The sequence below is a fragment of the Triturus cristatus genome, chromosome 4_1 (genome assembly GCF_964204655.1).
Source record: "Triturus cristatus chromosome 4_1, aTriCri1.1, whole genome shotgun sequence".
NCBI lineage: Eukaryota > Metazoa > Chordata > Amphibia > Caudata > Salamandridae > Triturus > Triturus cristatus.
The window spans coordinates 517679992-517695642 of NC_140585.1; the positions used below are offsets into that span (position 1 = coordinate 517679992).

The 15651-nt window shown below is 46.7% G+C and overlaps 2 protein-coding genes across 4 annotated transcripts in view; one reads left to right on the forward strand and one right to left on the reverse strand.

Annotated features, from left to right (window-relative positions):
- DNAI7 (dynein axonemal intermediate chain 7) overlaps positions 1 to 9787 on the reverse strand; it is a 543004-nt gene extending 533217 nt beyond the window's left edge. For all 3 annotated transcript variants that reach the window (XM_085652767.1, XM_085652765.1, XM_085652766.1), the window contains exon 1: positions 9713 to 9787. In XM_085652767.1, the coding sequence (XP_085508893.1) occupies positions 9713 to 9715 (3 nt within the window). In that variant the 5' untranslated portion in view covers positions 9716 to 9787. The remainder of the gene's footprint in view (positions 1 to 9712) is intronic.
- A 667-nt stretch (positions 9788 to 10454) lies between these two features.
- Positions 10455 to 15651, forward strand: part of ETFRF1 (electron transfer flavoprotein regulatory factor 1) — a 48211-nt gene continuing 43014 nt past the window's right edge. The window contains exon 1 of the mRNA XM_085652769.1: positions 10455 to 10590. The gene's annotated coding sequence lies outside the window, so the exon portion shown is untranslated. The remainder of the gene's footprint in view (positions 10591 to 15651) is intronic.

Sequence of the window (15651 nt, forward strand, 5' to 3'; positions counted from 1 at the left end):
GAATGCCCATGAGAAAATAACCTCGGATTCAAAGATTTAACCAAATGTCAAATAGTTCCCAGGTAATTCGCTGACACGTTATTTACAATTAATAGACCGAGTTGTGCATTTACCTTGTAGTCTGCTACTTCTTTTTCCTGCACTCTTAATATTCAGCACTACATTTAAGAGAATGCATGTACCTGATGGCTTGGAGTACAAAAAGGACTTTCATTTTTAAAAGAACTAGGAAGCACGGAAATTCTGCCCATAGATTGAAAACGCTCCAAAGTCACGTATGACAGCTCCACCGCCTTCTGGCATTTTAGCCAACAGCGTGGTGCAGTCTGGTTCCTAGGAGCCCATGTATGGGTGTCACGCGGCCCCATGTGGTGGTAATGACTGTCCCCAAGTCCAGGTTTTGCAGACAACAGCACCAAGTAGTGAGAGACTTGTAGGCCCATGTTTAGAATGGCAAAGGTAGAACTGCAACCTCCACATGCTTAGTGCAGTTCAATCAGGAATGGCTGAATGCCATCATCTCACTATATGGCATCAGCGGAGGTCTCTGCAAGAGCTGGAAGGTTGGCCCAGTAAACAGTACGCTCGCTGCTGACAAATGCAGTGCTCTGAAGGTCAAGAATGTAAACCCTGACAACCGAAAATGAGCCTCCCATACTTGCGAGATCAGTAAATTGAGTATTCTTAATTAGGTACGTGAAAACCAGGCCCCAAAATTCAATGTAGTTGCCTCAAAGTTGAGCGCCTCGAGACAACCCTGGCATGGAAACCTTTGGCAGCGCTGATCACTCTGTCGGAGAAAAATGCACACATTTACTAAGAATGGTGGCTTCTCCCCAGCAAATGTCAACAAGTCATAAAGTGCTGAGTTGACCTGCAGTTGCTGCTTCTACCAAACAGAGGACAAAGACTGGAACTTTGCTGAGAACCTGCTTAAGAAGAATCTCCAAGTGATTGTGTGTGCTTGCCTCCTGTTTTGAAATCTCATGGCCACAAAGACTTTACCTACAACCCACTGACCAGCATCTGGACTCCTGTATTCATGAAAGGGTGCTAATTCCAGTTCCTGGGCCCTGAGAATTGTGTGGCTGGTGCGGCAAAGCAAGAAGAACAACTCCAACTCAGTCAGCGACGTCGCCAGTGACGCCACGCCCTGCACCGAGGCTGGGGGCACTGCTCGTGAACTGCACGAAACACCCTCACTCCAACGCCTGCAGTGATCCGCCTTCCCGACACCAGCACTCGCACCGACGCCATCACCTCCAGCGCCAGCATCACGTTATTGCAGAGCTGAGAACCAACGAGGGTGACTTCACGAACTCTTTGGTATCGCATTGCCTCACGGGTACCGAGGCAACACCGCCGACGCTGCCTAACCTCCCCTGTCCTGGACTCGACACCTCGCATCCTCAAGGACTCGATGCCTGGACTACCCACTGTTACAAAGGAGCCGGCTTCGCCTCAGCCATCGACGACTCACCTCCGCAACGCCGTGCATCACCTGTTGACTTTGTTTCCAAGTTACTGTTGTTTAGGGGGTCCGTGTGACTTAGTGACCGACCCGTACACCACGCAGTCGGCATCGTACTTTGGATTTGTGCCTGTCACGACGTTTTAAAAGGCCCAGGTGGAGCGATTTGTTTCATCAGTTCAATTTTTGAAGTAACCATTTTTAAAAGTGATATCTTGATACATACATGTTGGATTTATGTTGTTATGGGTCATGTTTGATTTAGACAAAGATACTTTATTTTTCTAAACTGGTGTGGTGTTCACTTCTTGGGATTTCACTGTGCTACTGTGTGTTTGGGTACAAATACTTTACACACTGCCTTCGGGATAAGCCTGTCTGCTCATGCCAAGCTGCCAAGGGGTTATCTAGAGTGTGTAATCCCCTTACCCTGACTAGAAGGAAGGGTCCCTAGTTGGACAAAGGTGCATACTTCTGCCAACTAGAGACCCCCATTTTGTAACAAGCATATTTTGACAATTTCATCACAAGCCATCCTTCCAGTGACACTTACACAATAATCACCCTCAAACAGCACACGCTACACAGAAACATTACACCTTTACGCACACCTTGACACCAAAGCCATATAAATAGCAAGCCACTGACCCGCACCACACCAACACACATTCTAGATGAAACCAGCATACATCTGCTGCACTTCTTATGAGCACAACATGGCATCATAATTTCCTACAGGGATTGTGGTATGCATGTATAGAATATACTTTCATCTGGCCAAGTAATAGACAATAAACCACCCAAGCCAAAGAAAAAAATGGAGAAGTCATTTAGGACAACCATCCATACACATAAGACGCTATAAGGATCTTCCAAGATTAAAAGAATGTTATATTGATAATAACCCGCACAAACCCATGCTCAGCTAAACATTGGGCAACCTCTCTGGTAATCTCAGGCAAACAAACACCAACAAATAGACACAATCATGTCATGTCATCCCTGCACCTGTACAACTGTCCACCAATATTGAAACTAAGCTACAATACCATAATAATGAGCAAGTGCTATACAAATACTAATAACTTAACTGCACAGTTTGTTTAGAGGAATGCCAAATAAGCGTATTTAATACTGATGGCACATGCCCATATCTTTGACTGTGTTTTTTCAGCGACTTGGGTTGTGATGCGTTCTTGTGCTGACATAGCTATGCAGATGCGATTAAGCAGTACGATCCACCCATCCTCTTTTAGACTCAATTGCTGCAGATGAACTTGATAAAACACAAGCTGTTACAAAGTACCACTAGGATTCCATTCCTGCTAGCATTCTATCCCCTTCATCATGGCAGTACTTGCACTTGGCAACGTATGTCATTATGCTCTCATCCATATAGAGGAGCACTAGAAAGGACATAGGCTACCATCTTATAAGGTGGCTTAAACTTCTTTTTTAGGGCGAGCCTAGAGCAGCGCACATGCGCTGCTTGCAAGACTTTTAGTAATGGGCTTCAGAAAGCTCACCACAAGCTTGTGCGTGTGCTTTTGTTTTTCTCTCAGGCTACTGGGCTTTGCGTTTCTAAGAAACACAGCACGCAATTGGGCAAGGGCGGGTGCATGTTTCGCCTTTGCTCCGCCCACGGCCTATTGCTTGCGGTTACAGGTCACATCTGTTTTCAATTATCGTGCCCAGACATGGGCGCAATAATTGAAAACAGATCGCTCGCTGTGGTGCGTGCACGCGCACCACTCGTTTTATTTTGTCTTCGAAATATTGCAAGATGTGGATTAGGTTTTCTTGTTGCTAAAGTTTCCAATAAAATTCCCAAGGAGTAAATGTGTCTTTTTCACCACTTTTCCACATGACCCTATGTGGCTTTAGAGTAAAATATTAAATGCTTAAGGTAGTTAATTCAGCCTGCACGACTGATGTGTTGTCGTCGGTGTTCTAACAGCACCACTGTCACCATAAATTCTCCTCTGCATGCGTGAATCACTTTCTTTGGATTTAGACGTCAAAGGTAATTGTGTCAGGAGAGTTCAGTCAAACCTGTGGAGGAGAACTCGAACTGAACTGTAACAATTGGTGCACCTGGTGACCCGAAGATCCCGGAGCTACCCTTTTTGTCATCGGTTGAATATTTTGTTTGTTTTTTGACGGGAGAGAATACTTCGGAAATTTGGAGAAGTAAAACGTAAATAAAACCAAAAGTTTGCCAATTACGTAAGGCAATCAATTCTGCATCCTTGTCCGTAGTAAAAAGCCTTTTCCGGAGCGCAGATGTGGTGTCCCCCGTGTCCCGTCATCGACAACAGTCTGGTTCTTGTTAGCTACTAGCGGCCAGGCCTGCGCGGCTATCAGCAGCACCGAGGGCCCCTCGTGAAATTAAGCACACGTGTACACTCCGGTCCTGAAGCTCTTGTCAGAAACAATCACGCTTTCCATGTCACTAGCGGCGCTCCCTTCTCGAGAGACCAACTCGCCAAGCAGGAGAAGTTCTGTGTGTTCTGTGATGCTTAACAACTGCAAGACCGGATATTTACAGTCAGGTTTTCTACACACAGATGCACATTTTAACAACCACCATCTGCACTTTGTCTAAAGCGCCAAAAATCGCGCACCACTGTTAGCTTCTGTGTCTCAGGAGTTCCAAACTGACTTTTAGTAGTTTGGTATAGTAACGTGAAAAATGAATCAGAAATAACAAATTATCGTCAGGCGCATGCTGGAAAAATTTGCATATTTGCCGAATTAAACACATCTCATAGTGAAGCATACACACCAGCTCCCGAGCCGCGATGTTATGGTTAATGCGCCATCACTCAAGCACACAACAAACACGCGCCCACACTTCCACTGACATAGCTGAGCGGTTCTGGTGATGTCTTTAGGGAAGATTGTATTTAGCGGTAAACTCCAAGGGCTCCTTCGTATGTCTTGTCTTAGTTTGAAACAACACGCATCCTGCGTCAGCTAATGACAGTGTTATTCACCTGGTGCGACCTGAGGGAGCAGAGCATCAGCACGCGGTGCCTGGGGGAGGGATTTATACACTCGGAGGAGGTGGGGGGGGGGGCTATTGAGAATGAAAAGAAGCATCCTTAAATAGAGGGAACACGCCTGCCTTTCCATCGCCAATCAACAACCCCAGGAGCCTGCATAAGTTCCTGTGAGGTACACAAGAAGTTAGAGGGAGGCAGAACTTTAAGTGTGATGAAAAAACTGCGGAGGGGGCTGTCTCTCAAAGTGGCGTGGCCGATGTAATTAGGTGCGTGGCTTAAACACATAAGTTAAAAATGTGTGCATAGCATAGTGTGCCGCCCGACTTGTATTTTGCTGTTCCCGACATTGCATCCAGACATATAATACAACAAGTAACATTATACCTACAACAAGCCAGTACTATTGGCTTTGTCAAAGATTGTTAGTTGCATAAGATAAATAAGCAATAGCTATTGAAAATGCCTCAGTTCTGAAATGATGAGACTGTGAAAGAACGTGTATCTTTGGAGTTGCATCAAAGGCAGTGAAGGGTGGCACTGCTACAGCATTAAAATATTTTTCCACCCTAAGCGTGATGGCAAAAATGGAGAGCCCGATAGTGACCTGCCTCAGTGCCTGCTTTTTAGGTCTTGCCTGAGCCAGCCCGCATGCGCTGCTCTGCGAAACATTTAGTTTAGCCATGCAACACTTAATGTTGTTGCACCAAGGATATTGTGCTGGATAACTAAACACTTGTAAGGTCCCAAAGGCGAGACCTATTGGCTATGCCAATGCTTGTTTATCACATACTTCTGTCCACCACATAGACTCTCCCTCTGTATACGATGGGGTCCTGTTGACAGTGATACACTGTCCCACTCTACGACTGGCCTAAAATACCTACACTCAGTAGAATGAACAACCAACCACTATGACCCCCAGCACTCCCACTCAGGGTGGCAGGAAGATCGCAAAACCAAACCTCCTTCCGGCATTTCACAGGAGAAAACTCACTTACTAGCAGACATTGAAATACGGGAGTTCCATTATCAGGCTAGAGGTACCATCACAATTTGCATCTCATACAAAATCAAACAAATCCTGGAAACTCAATGACGACAGGTATTAACACAGAAACCAAGACCTAGGGGCATTTCTTTGCATGGAGGAGAAAAATATGCACAATGGAGGAGAAGGGCACGCATATTCCAGTTTTGGTGGAAGGTTGAATGAACAGACCCTATCCTCCTACCTAACCAACCCCTAGTCCCCACCACCACGCTCCCTCACACAACTCCGGGATAACATGTCATAACTCAAAACTAAGAGGCCATGTTAAAAGACATATGGCGTGCAGTTAAAAAACACCATGAAAATAACATAACATAATTTTAGCATTGTTTCCTGCACAGAGATATAGCTATACTCTGCAGAGCCAACTTACATCTAAAGCAACAACATCTATGAAAGTCTGGTCCAGATGTGGGCCTGAGTTGGAGTTTGGCGGCAGGGTTACTCCATCACAAACTTGACAGATATCCCGTTCGCCTTACTATAAGTGTATTAGATCCTATGGCACTTGTAATAAGGTAGACAGGATATCCGTCACATTTGTGATGGAGTAACCGACCCATAAAACTCAAAATAAGGCCCTGAGTCTACAGGCACCTGATTTTTCTCTGCTAAATGAACAAGGACCTGGTTCTTCTCTCCTTTGGCTATAGCTGCAAGAGAGCTGATGTCTCTTTGCATTAGCCACTGAACATACCCCTCAACAGCAATCACCTTGGTGCATGAATGAATACAATAATGATATAGCACACAACTCAACAACAGTTGTCTTTTGGTGCTGTACTGCTAATGAATGGACGTACTGTGGCCCAGGTAAAAGCATAATGCTAAAAAGTGAATGTCTTGAGCCTACATTGCCTTTGACATGAGAGCTCTTCTTAACTCTGCTGGTAACTTGTTCCATATAGAAGATTCCTGGACAAAATCCATCAACCGACGATAAAGTAAGTCTTAAAGGGGGGTATACAAAGCCTGCTTACAATCTCTAGATTTAAAGGATCTGTGTCGAAAGCAAAGACTACCCTTGTAACATAGATACAATCAGGCCACAGTATTTGGACAGTGACTCATCAAATAGTCATCCAGGGTTTTATATAAGATTTTTCATAACTGTGCCTTAAGTGCCCTAACTTTTCGTCCTGGTGCCTATAAAACCACTTTAGTTTTTTTCACGTTGATTTTAAGCCAACGCTCACTCATACAGGAAAGCACTTCTTTTAAACAAGTCGGTAATGCATCCTGACCCAGCAACTTCCTCTACCTTCACATTCAACAGAGTGACTTAGACATAAGAGTTGAATGGAAACTTAAAAATCTCTTGTATATACTGAGCATGGGAAAGGATAGATTCCCTCATTTCCGCCGCAAGAAACATGGGCTATGGACTAAACAAATTAAACTCGTTTCAACCACTGATTTCTGCTGCACAGAAAAAATGTAAATTAATTTATATAGTTGCCCTCAGCTCCCAAGAGGAAGTTATCAGCCTGGTAGAGCTGTGAGATAGGTGAGATAGAGTAGCTGCTTACAGCTCTTCACCTAAGCTCCCTCAGCACCTGCACCCACCTATTCACAGGCAAAGATGAACAACAGTCTCGCTCAAGTGCCCATGGTCCACCATTTGATAGTTTGGCTTATCATAAAGATGTTTTACTTCTTCTGGCAAATAGTCCTTTCTACATTAATTTTCATATCCAAAATTATGGTTCGACAGTTTAGCACGAATAGAAGGAAAAGCACATATCAAAATATCTAACTCAGTTCTGTCCATGACAAAATTATTTTACTGTCATACATATCCCTCAACACTTGCTCTATAAATAAATGATAAATAACCAATGGTAACATACTAATCTTTAACTTTCCAATAAGTACGTTCAGTGGCTTCCATAATTGTTTTAACAGCAGCTATATGTCACACTGCCTTCAAGACAGTCTACGGGCAATCAAATTGCTTAAACATAACAATAACATATAATTGACTGCCTCTGCAGGTCAATGTAAGGATGCACGAAAACCTTCTTCTGGATTCTACTCCTTGCTCTTGTGAATATTTTTACTGGGAACTGTCCTAAATGTCGATTTAGGACAATAAACCGAACTTCTAGCGTTTGACATTGAAGCATTTTAGTCAAGATAAGTGAAACAGTAATCTTTTTAAATTATCATGTTCTGAGATTTCTTGCAATTTAAGAGCAAACATTTTTATTTTAACACTACTTTGAAACGTCTTTTCAGTCATCCTACGTTCATAATTACCTGCATTTATATATCAACAAAATATTGTCCATGTATCTTACAAAAGCTTCAAAGCATGAATACTTCTGTTCCCTTACAGATGTTTACCCAACTGGAGTTATGCAGTGTCAGTGTACACATAGACGGCGGTGTAAATTATGATCTAGAGTGCTTCCATTGGAGTTGATTTTGCAATCGCCAAAATGGTCTTTCAGCAATGACCCTGAAGCTGATTTAACAGCTCAGTCTATCCGCTGTCCTTAAATTATCTCCATATAGAAATACTGCCATCACCATGCAGGTGAGAAGTTTGTAAACTGAGCCTTAAAAAACATTAAGTACAGCGTTAAACAGCATCCAGTCCTTGGGGGTGCTGCTTTTCAATTACTTTTTTAACAAGATTTGAGATAAACATACATTCAAATTAGCTACATTATGTGACCTTTTCTATTTTTAAAACATTAGAACGCAAACTTATGAGCACAAGACTAACCTCAGTAACCAATAATAATCACTGAAAAATGACTACACTTGGGATGATCAAAGCAAAGACAACATACTTCCAACCACATACCCTAAATGGTGTAGCATGCTACCCATGTAGGCAAGCCCTTCAGCATCCTACATGCGGGGATTTTCAGAAAACATATATTGAAGCTGATTTTACAGAGACTGAAACAAGGGGAAAGGGATTGTAAGGATACAGCAAGAGGAAGCAAAGAATCAGAATGCAAGGCACGACAAGCAGTATTGCATGAATAAGGGAACATAGATAAAATGGGGAAAGAGAATGAAGACATTTGAAATACAAACACAGAAGAGCACCAATTTTATAGTATGGAAACAGATTAGCAAAATTAGATGGGCACCATAGGGGGAATATAAGCACATGGTCAAGAGAGAAAAGAAGATATATACAGCCATTTTGAATGCATTTGGAATTAATCGGGAAGCCAACATAGTGAGAGAAGGAATAGGTCAGGTGCGATGAGATCAGTCTGTAGAGTGTTTGGTCTTTGAGATGTTACTGTACACAAAGGTCTACTGACAATATACTAACAGATGCCACGTGCACTACCCAACCACATCCAAATGTGAAATAAGACAATGAGAGGGTGGATCAGACCCGGTTCTAGCGGGTGGGCCAGGCCCACCCAAACATGAGCCTGGCCCACCCAAACAGGAGCCTTGGCCCTCGCAGCGAGGGCTTGAAGGCAGGCGCGGAACGGCATTGGGCTCAAAGGTCAACTGTGAGCTAAGGTGCACTAGAGAGGAGCAGTGGATAATCAAGCCTGTAAGGGAGTGCGTTGCAGAGTCCGAGGTCAGGTGGAGGTAGTAATGAAGAGGGATTCTCCCTGAAGGCTGGCACAGAGGGAGCCCGAGAAGTGTTACTTGCCTGATACTCCCACCTCAGAAACCTCCTCTTCCCATCAAAGGAATGTTACATGGACAAAACACTTTTTGAGAGTGATATTTAGAAAGAGATTTGGAAAAGAGTGTGTTTTATTGGGCCTTGTAAGACTAAGAAGAGATAAAGGAGGGCACTGAAGCAGGCCTGCCCAGACATATTATGTGACAAATCGAGCCCACCAGTGGCCCACCCAAATGCACCTTTGGCCCACCCAAATAAAAATTCCTGGGGCCGGGCCTGGGGTGGATCATCTTTGAGCCCCACTGTATAGAATTAAACTACTTCAGACCCATTCCACCACCACTCTTGGTTCTTCCTTAGCCAGTGTCCAACTGACCCCCCCACGAGCTATCAGAACTTTTGCTTTCAAGGTTGATAATATCTGTTCTCTATTAATTTAACTGCTCGATGTTTATTTTCACAGCATTAAATTACCTCTCGTTGGCAGTGTGACCTCTTGGATTCTAAAATGTGAGTAACCTCTGTTTAACTTTCGAACTTTGACAGGTAGATTGTCACCAATGTTAAATACTCACCATCCTGCTTGGCAGCGCTGTAGCCAGACCCCGCACAGCTACCTTCTGCTACTTAACTGCGAACCGGCGCGTTCCCGTTGCCATAACAACCACTTCGCGCCTCCCATTCGATAGTACTCTCAGAGAAAGTATAATAACCTGCCTGACCCCAACATGGCCAACATTAAGCGCGGACACCTTCCTTCTGACACATTTTTTTCAAAATAGATGTCAATGGTCAAGCGTGTGCATTTCCTGAACGCCGTGATAGTATAATTACGAGATAATCTGATTCGTCCTCTTGAAGAATGAGCCACACTAATGATAATTTTCCCTTTCAAAGATGGCCGCCTCATTTAGACACACGACTTTAAATGCACTCACAAATATGGTTTACAGTCGTACCGTACTGTGGTTTCATGGAGTTAGATTACAATGTAATTATCCACATCAGTACAGCCAACGGCGGACAAGCGGGGAGACCAAGGCATGCTTTTCAGTACTGAATTTTATTAAAAATAAATGTTTAGTTTGCGCAAGGTTAAATCTTTATCCATTAGTCAAGTATTTCCGCCATCTTGAAAATGAACAGTATGAAGGCAGGCAATAGCTGTTAAAATTATAGTGCACGTAAATCAGCTTTCTTGTTATGTAAGAAATTAAATAAATACATGTTATAAACATAAACTAACTTTACTGAATAACTCACTAAAAAGCACAGGGAAGATGACTACTTTAGTGCCAGCTTTCAATGATGTTAAAATAGGAGCAAAAGCAAGCCAATGACGTTTTCCCTTGTAATATGGCGGACACGCTTTCGAGAAGTTGGAGTCGATGTCGATTTTGACTCCCTTCACTGTAAATTACACAGCACCTTTGTTCTTCTGCGACTGAGACAGGTAAGGGCATTAGTATCGATTTGTGGGTGAGGTTGGTAAGTGTTTTCACTTTACGGTATAGTCGCTTGCTCTTGCATACCCGTGAGTCGCACAGTCACCTGGAGAATCAACGCCCTGCGTTCTGACCAAGCACTTCACCGAACTGTGTAATTGCATTTATATAGCGGTTACTAACACTGAAGAGTCACCGTCCCCGGTGTCTCCACAGACAAACCGCTGCAGTCAGCCATCTCGACCCTGAGACTGTGGCCTTCTGGCACTAAGCATAAGCCTATCCAACCAGTAACTATCGGGTGCAGGCAGGAGCCCTAAACTACACATGATATCCACCTGCCACTCACCCATACAGCTCAACCTTTTCCACCTATAATTGGGCTTTGTTAGAGGGGGAAGATGAGTCTTAGAAGGGTGACTCCCTTCAAACGAGGGTGACTTGAGTGTAGGGTAACCAGATCTTGAAAACCAAAAACCAGGACATTCCACAAATCCAGATGTAGGATAACAGTTTTGCATCGACCAAGGGCATAGGACAACTTAATTTACTGCACTCGCATACATTTGATGTACCAATGGTTAATTAAATGCACTTTTTACACACAGCAGTATATGTTAGGGTCTGCTACTTAATCCTCCTCAAGAACAAAAACGTGCCCCTGTGTTAATCAAGCAATCAGGTGTTTGTTAAGCGCGACTACTCACCCGTAAGTGCCTCGAGGCGCCGGGGAGGGGAGGGGGGGGGGGGGTTCGCAGGTTCCAGTCCATAAAGGAGGGGGTCTGTCGAAGAGCCAGGTTTTGAGATTTCTTGCAAAGATGGGGAGCGATGTTGTCTGTCTGAGGTGGAGTAGAAGGTCGTTCCAGGCTCTGGCTGCATGGAAGGAGAAGGAGCGGCCTCCTGATCTGGTCTTTCTGGTGCGGGGGACCACAGCGTAGGAGAGCTGGGCAGATCGTAGGGTCCTTTGGGGTGCGTGGAATTAGAGTAGGCTGTTCAGATATGCTGGTCTGGTGTCGTGGAGGGCCTTGTGAGCATGGGTTAGCATCTTGAAGGTCACTCTCGCTTCGATGGGGAGCCAGTGGAGTGTGAGCAGGTGCTGGGAGATGTGGCAGTGTCTTGGCAGGTTGAGGACCAGTCTTGCGGTGGCGTTTTGGATGTTCTGTAGCTCTCGGGTGAGGTTTTTGTTTATTCCAGCATAGAGTGCGTTGCCATATTCGAGCCTGCTGGTGACCAGGGCGTGAGTGACGGTCTTTCTGTGTTCGCGGGAGCTCCATTTGAAGGTCTTACGTAGGAGGCAGAGGGTGTGGAAGCAGGAGGACGAGACTGAGTTGATCTGGTGGTCCATTTTGAGCTCTGAGTCCAGGATGATTCCCAGGTTGCGTGCGTGGTCCGTGGGGGTGGGCGGGCTTCCGAGGTCGGGGGGCCACCAGGTGTCGTTCCAGGTATTGGGGTTTGGGCCCATGATGAGTACTCCCGTTTTGTTGGTGTTTAGTTGTAGGCAGCTGTTTTTCATCCATTTGGCGACAGCTTCCATGCCTCCTCGAAAGTTGTGTCTGGCGGTGTTGGGTTCGTTGGTTAGGGAGAGGATGAGTTGGGTGTCGTCTGCCTATGACACAATGTTGAGTTCGTAGGTTCGGACGATGGGGGCGAGCGGAGTCATGTAGACGTTGAAGAGCGTAGGGCTGAGGGAGGACCCCTGGGGGACTCCACAGGTGGTAAGTGTAGGGTCTGAGAGGAAAGGGGGCGGGGGGGGGGGGGGAGTATGACCTGCTGCGTTCTGCCGGAGAGGAAGGAGCGGATCCAGTCGAGGGCCTTGTCTTGGATCCCTGCGTCGTGGAGTCTGCGTATTAGGGTGCGGTGAGAGACTGTGTCGAACGCCGCTGAGAGGTCGAGGAGGATGAGGGCTGCTGTTTCTCCTTTGTCCAGTAAGGTGCGGATGTCGTCTGTTGCGGCGAGTAGGGCGGTTTCCGTACTGTGGTTTTTTTCTGAAGCCGGATTGGGAGGAGTCAAGGATGTTGTGCTCTTCGATGAATGTGGCGAGATGGCTGTTGATGGCTTTCTCGATGACTTTAGCTGGGAATGGGAGCAGGGAGATGGGTCTGTAGTTTTTGAGGTCGGTGGGGTCCGCCGAGGGTTTCTTCAGGAGGTGGTTGATCTCAGCATGTTTCCAGTCGTCGGGGAACGAAGCGGTTGCCAGAGAGCGGTTGATGGTGTGGCAGAGCATGGGTGCGATGGTGTCAACGGCTCTTTTGAAAATGTGGTGCGGGCAGGGGTCCGTGGGGGCCCCGGAGTGGAGTGGCTGCATCGTCTTCAGTGTGTCTTCGGTGGTGGGGGCTGTCCAGTTGTCGATCGCTGGCTTCAGGGTGTCGGGGTGGTTGGTGAGGGTTCAGTGTGTTGGTTGTCTTCGTCGAAGTTGTCGTAGATGCTCTTGATTTTGTGGTGGAAAAAGGTGCTGAGTTTGTCGCAGAGGTCTTGTGAGGGAGGGATGTCAGTGGACTCGCTGGTGTGTTGGGAGAACTCCTTTATGACGTTGAAGAGTTCTTTGCTGTTGTGTGCATGAGTGGAGATTCTGTCTTCAATCGCTTTTTTCCTAGTTTTTCTGATGAGTTGGTGGTGGGTGTTGGTGGCAGCTCTGAAGTTGTTGTGGGCTTCTGTGGATTTGGTGTTCCTCCGGGCCTTTTCAAGGCGGCGGCAAGTGCGTTTGGAATCTTGAAGTCCGGTGGTGAACCATCTAGCTTTCTTGGCGTGGGTGTTGTTGTTTTTCTTGAGGGGGGCTATGGTGTTGGTGCTGTCGGAGATCCATCTGTGCAGGATTCGGGCTGCGGTGTTGGGGTCATCGTTTTCCGCGATGGTTGGGGTTGTGTTGCTGAGTGAGGACGTTAGCTGGTCGTTGGTGATTCTGGTCCAGTTTCTTCGTGGGAGCAGGTGCTGGTGTCTGTGGAGGGTGGGTGTTCTGAAGGTGAAGTGGACGCATCGATGGTCAGTCCATGGGAGTTCGGTGGTGTGGCTGAAGGTGATGGAGTTTCCTGTTGTGAAGAGGGGGTCGAGGGTGTGTCCTGCTGAGTGCGTGGGTTCGGTCACGATCTGACAGTCCAATGTTGTGGAGGTTGTCCAGAAGGGATGTGGTGCTGGGGTCCAGTTGGTTGTCGAGGTGGAAGTTGAGGTCTCCCAGTACGATGTAGTTGGTGGACGCGATGACATGCGGGGAGATGATGTCCGTGATGGAGTTGGTGAAATGTCCGCAGGGTCCAGGGGGTCAGCAGATGAGGGTGGAGGTAGGGCTGGCCAGTATCTTGAAGTGAAGGTGTTCCATCAGGTCTGTGGGCTAGTGTGTGCTCAGGCGGAGGGTGGATTTGTGGACGATGGCGATTCCTCCTCCCGGGCGGGCGGGTGGGGCGGTCCTTCCTGGAGATCTTGTATCCTTGGGGAATGGCGATGTTCGGTCCCCAGTTGGTGTTGGGTCAGGTTTCGGTAAAGAATGCTACATCCGGGGTGATGCTGTCGAGGAGGTCTCAGATTTCGGTGGCATGTTTGTGTAGGGATCGGACGTTGAGGAGGATGCATTGCAGGGTCTTTGGTTTGGTTGTGTTCTTGTGGACGGGTTGCGCTGGGTCTGTGTTCTTGGCGGTGCTGCAGGTTTGCCAGCAGCGGTGACAGCTGAAGGGTCCGTGGGTGTCGGCTGGTGATGATAGCTTGCAGCTGTTCTTGCGGCCTGGGTTGAGAGCGCGGAGTGCCGCTGGGTTGTAGCGTTGGCGGTGCAGAGATCCAGGGTTCCTGGCGCTGGTCGCAGTCGGGTCGCGGACATGCGCAGACGGGCTTGCCTTTGGCGCGCTGGCGGCATGGCCGCCATTAAGTGGGGGACGGCTGGACAGCTGGGAGGCGGGAGTGGGGAGGGGAGCTGGATTGGGCCGGTCGCACTGGTCGTGCTGGGGGTGAGGGGCCATGGGGGCAGCAGCGGTGGGGGAAAAACAGGTAGAACAGGTAAAACGAAAAAGGCAAAAAGAGAGAAAAGTGCAAATAAGGCAGCAAAAGTGCAAGAAAGAGTGGAGGAAAGACACAGAGGACACAGGAGAGTGAAAGGGGGAGATTGAGATGAGGGTAAAAACGAGTGAAAAACAGAGGAAAGACACAGAAGGAGAGAGAAGGGGGAGCTTGAAATGAGGGGGAAACGATAGAAAATGGAGGAAAGACCCAGAAGGAGAGTGAAGGGGGGAGATAGAAGTGAGGGGAAAAAACGAGTGAAAAAGGAGAGAAAAAGAGCGAGAGAAGGGAGATAGAGGTCCACTGGACCACCAGGGATGAGGCGCAGGTGAAACCTGCGGTTGGAGGAGGGCCTCGAACACCAACACTCGAGAGTGCAGGGGCTCGGGGGAAGGCCTCACTTAATGATGGAGCTGCGAGCGAGGCGGAGCAATTTCACTGACAATGAGTCAGTGGTCTTGCTCCGGTATGTTACAGTATGTTATGTAGATTTGTAGAGCGCAGTATCACCAGATCGGATTCCCTGACGCTGGGGAGGTTTGAGTCTAGCCAAACTCACAGCCTAGTGGAACTACTCAAAAAGCCAGGTCTTCAGCTTCTTGCAGAATTCACGACCTGAGGAGGAGGCTTTTATGTGTAGCAGCAGTTCATTCCACCCTGTAGGATCGATATAGAAGGCTTGACCTCTGGATCTGGTTTTCCTTGTGCGTGGGATGTGTGCAAGTAGGAGTACAGGCGAGCGGATGTGTCTGTTAGGTTTGTGAAAGCAGATCCAATTGTTGAGGTATGCTGGGCTAGTGTTATGTAGTGCCTTGAAAGTGTAGTTAAGGAGTTCAAAATGTGCTTGTTTGTGTATGAGGAGCCAGTGGAGCTCCTTCAGGTGGTCATAGCTGCCAAGGTTTCCAATTCCTATATGCAACATTTTTATAATTTCAGTGTGATTATGAGTAACATTTCAATACATAAGAGTGACACTTTCTCGCGAGCAAAATCAAGCAGTGAAACCAGGAAAATGTATATAAATATCAGAAATGACACCTATTTGAGCAACAAGAAACTAAGAAAATCTACAACTGCTGCAAATCACA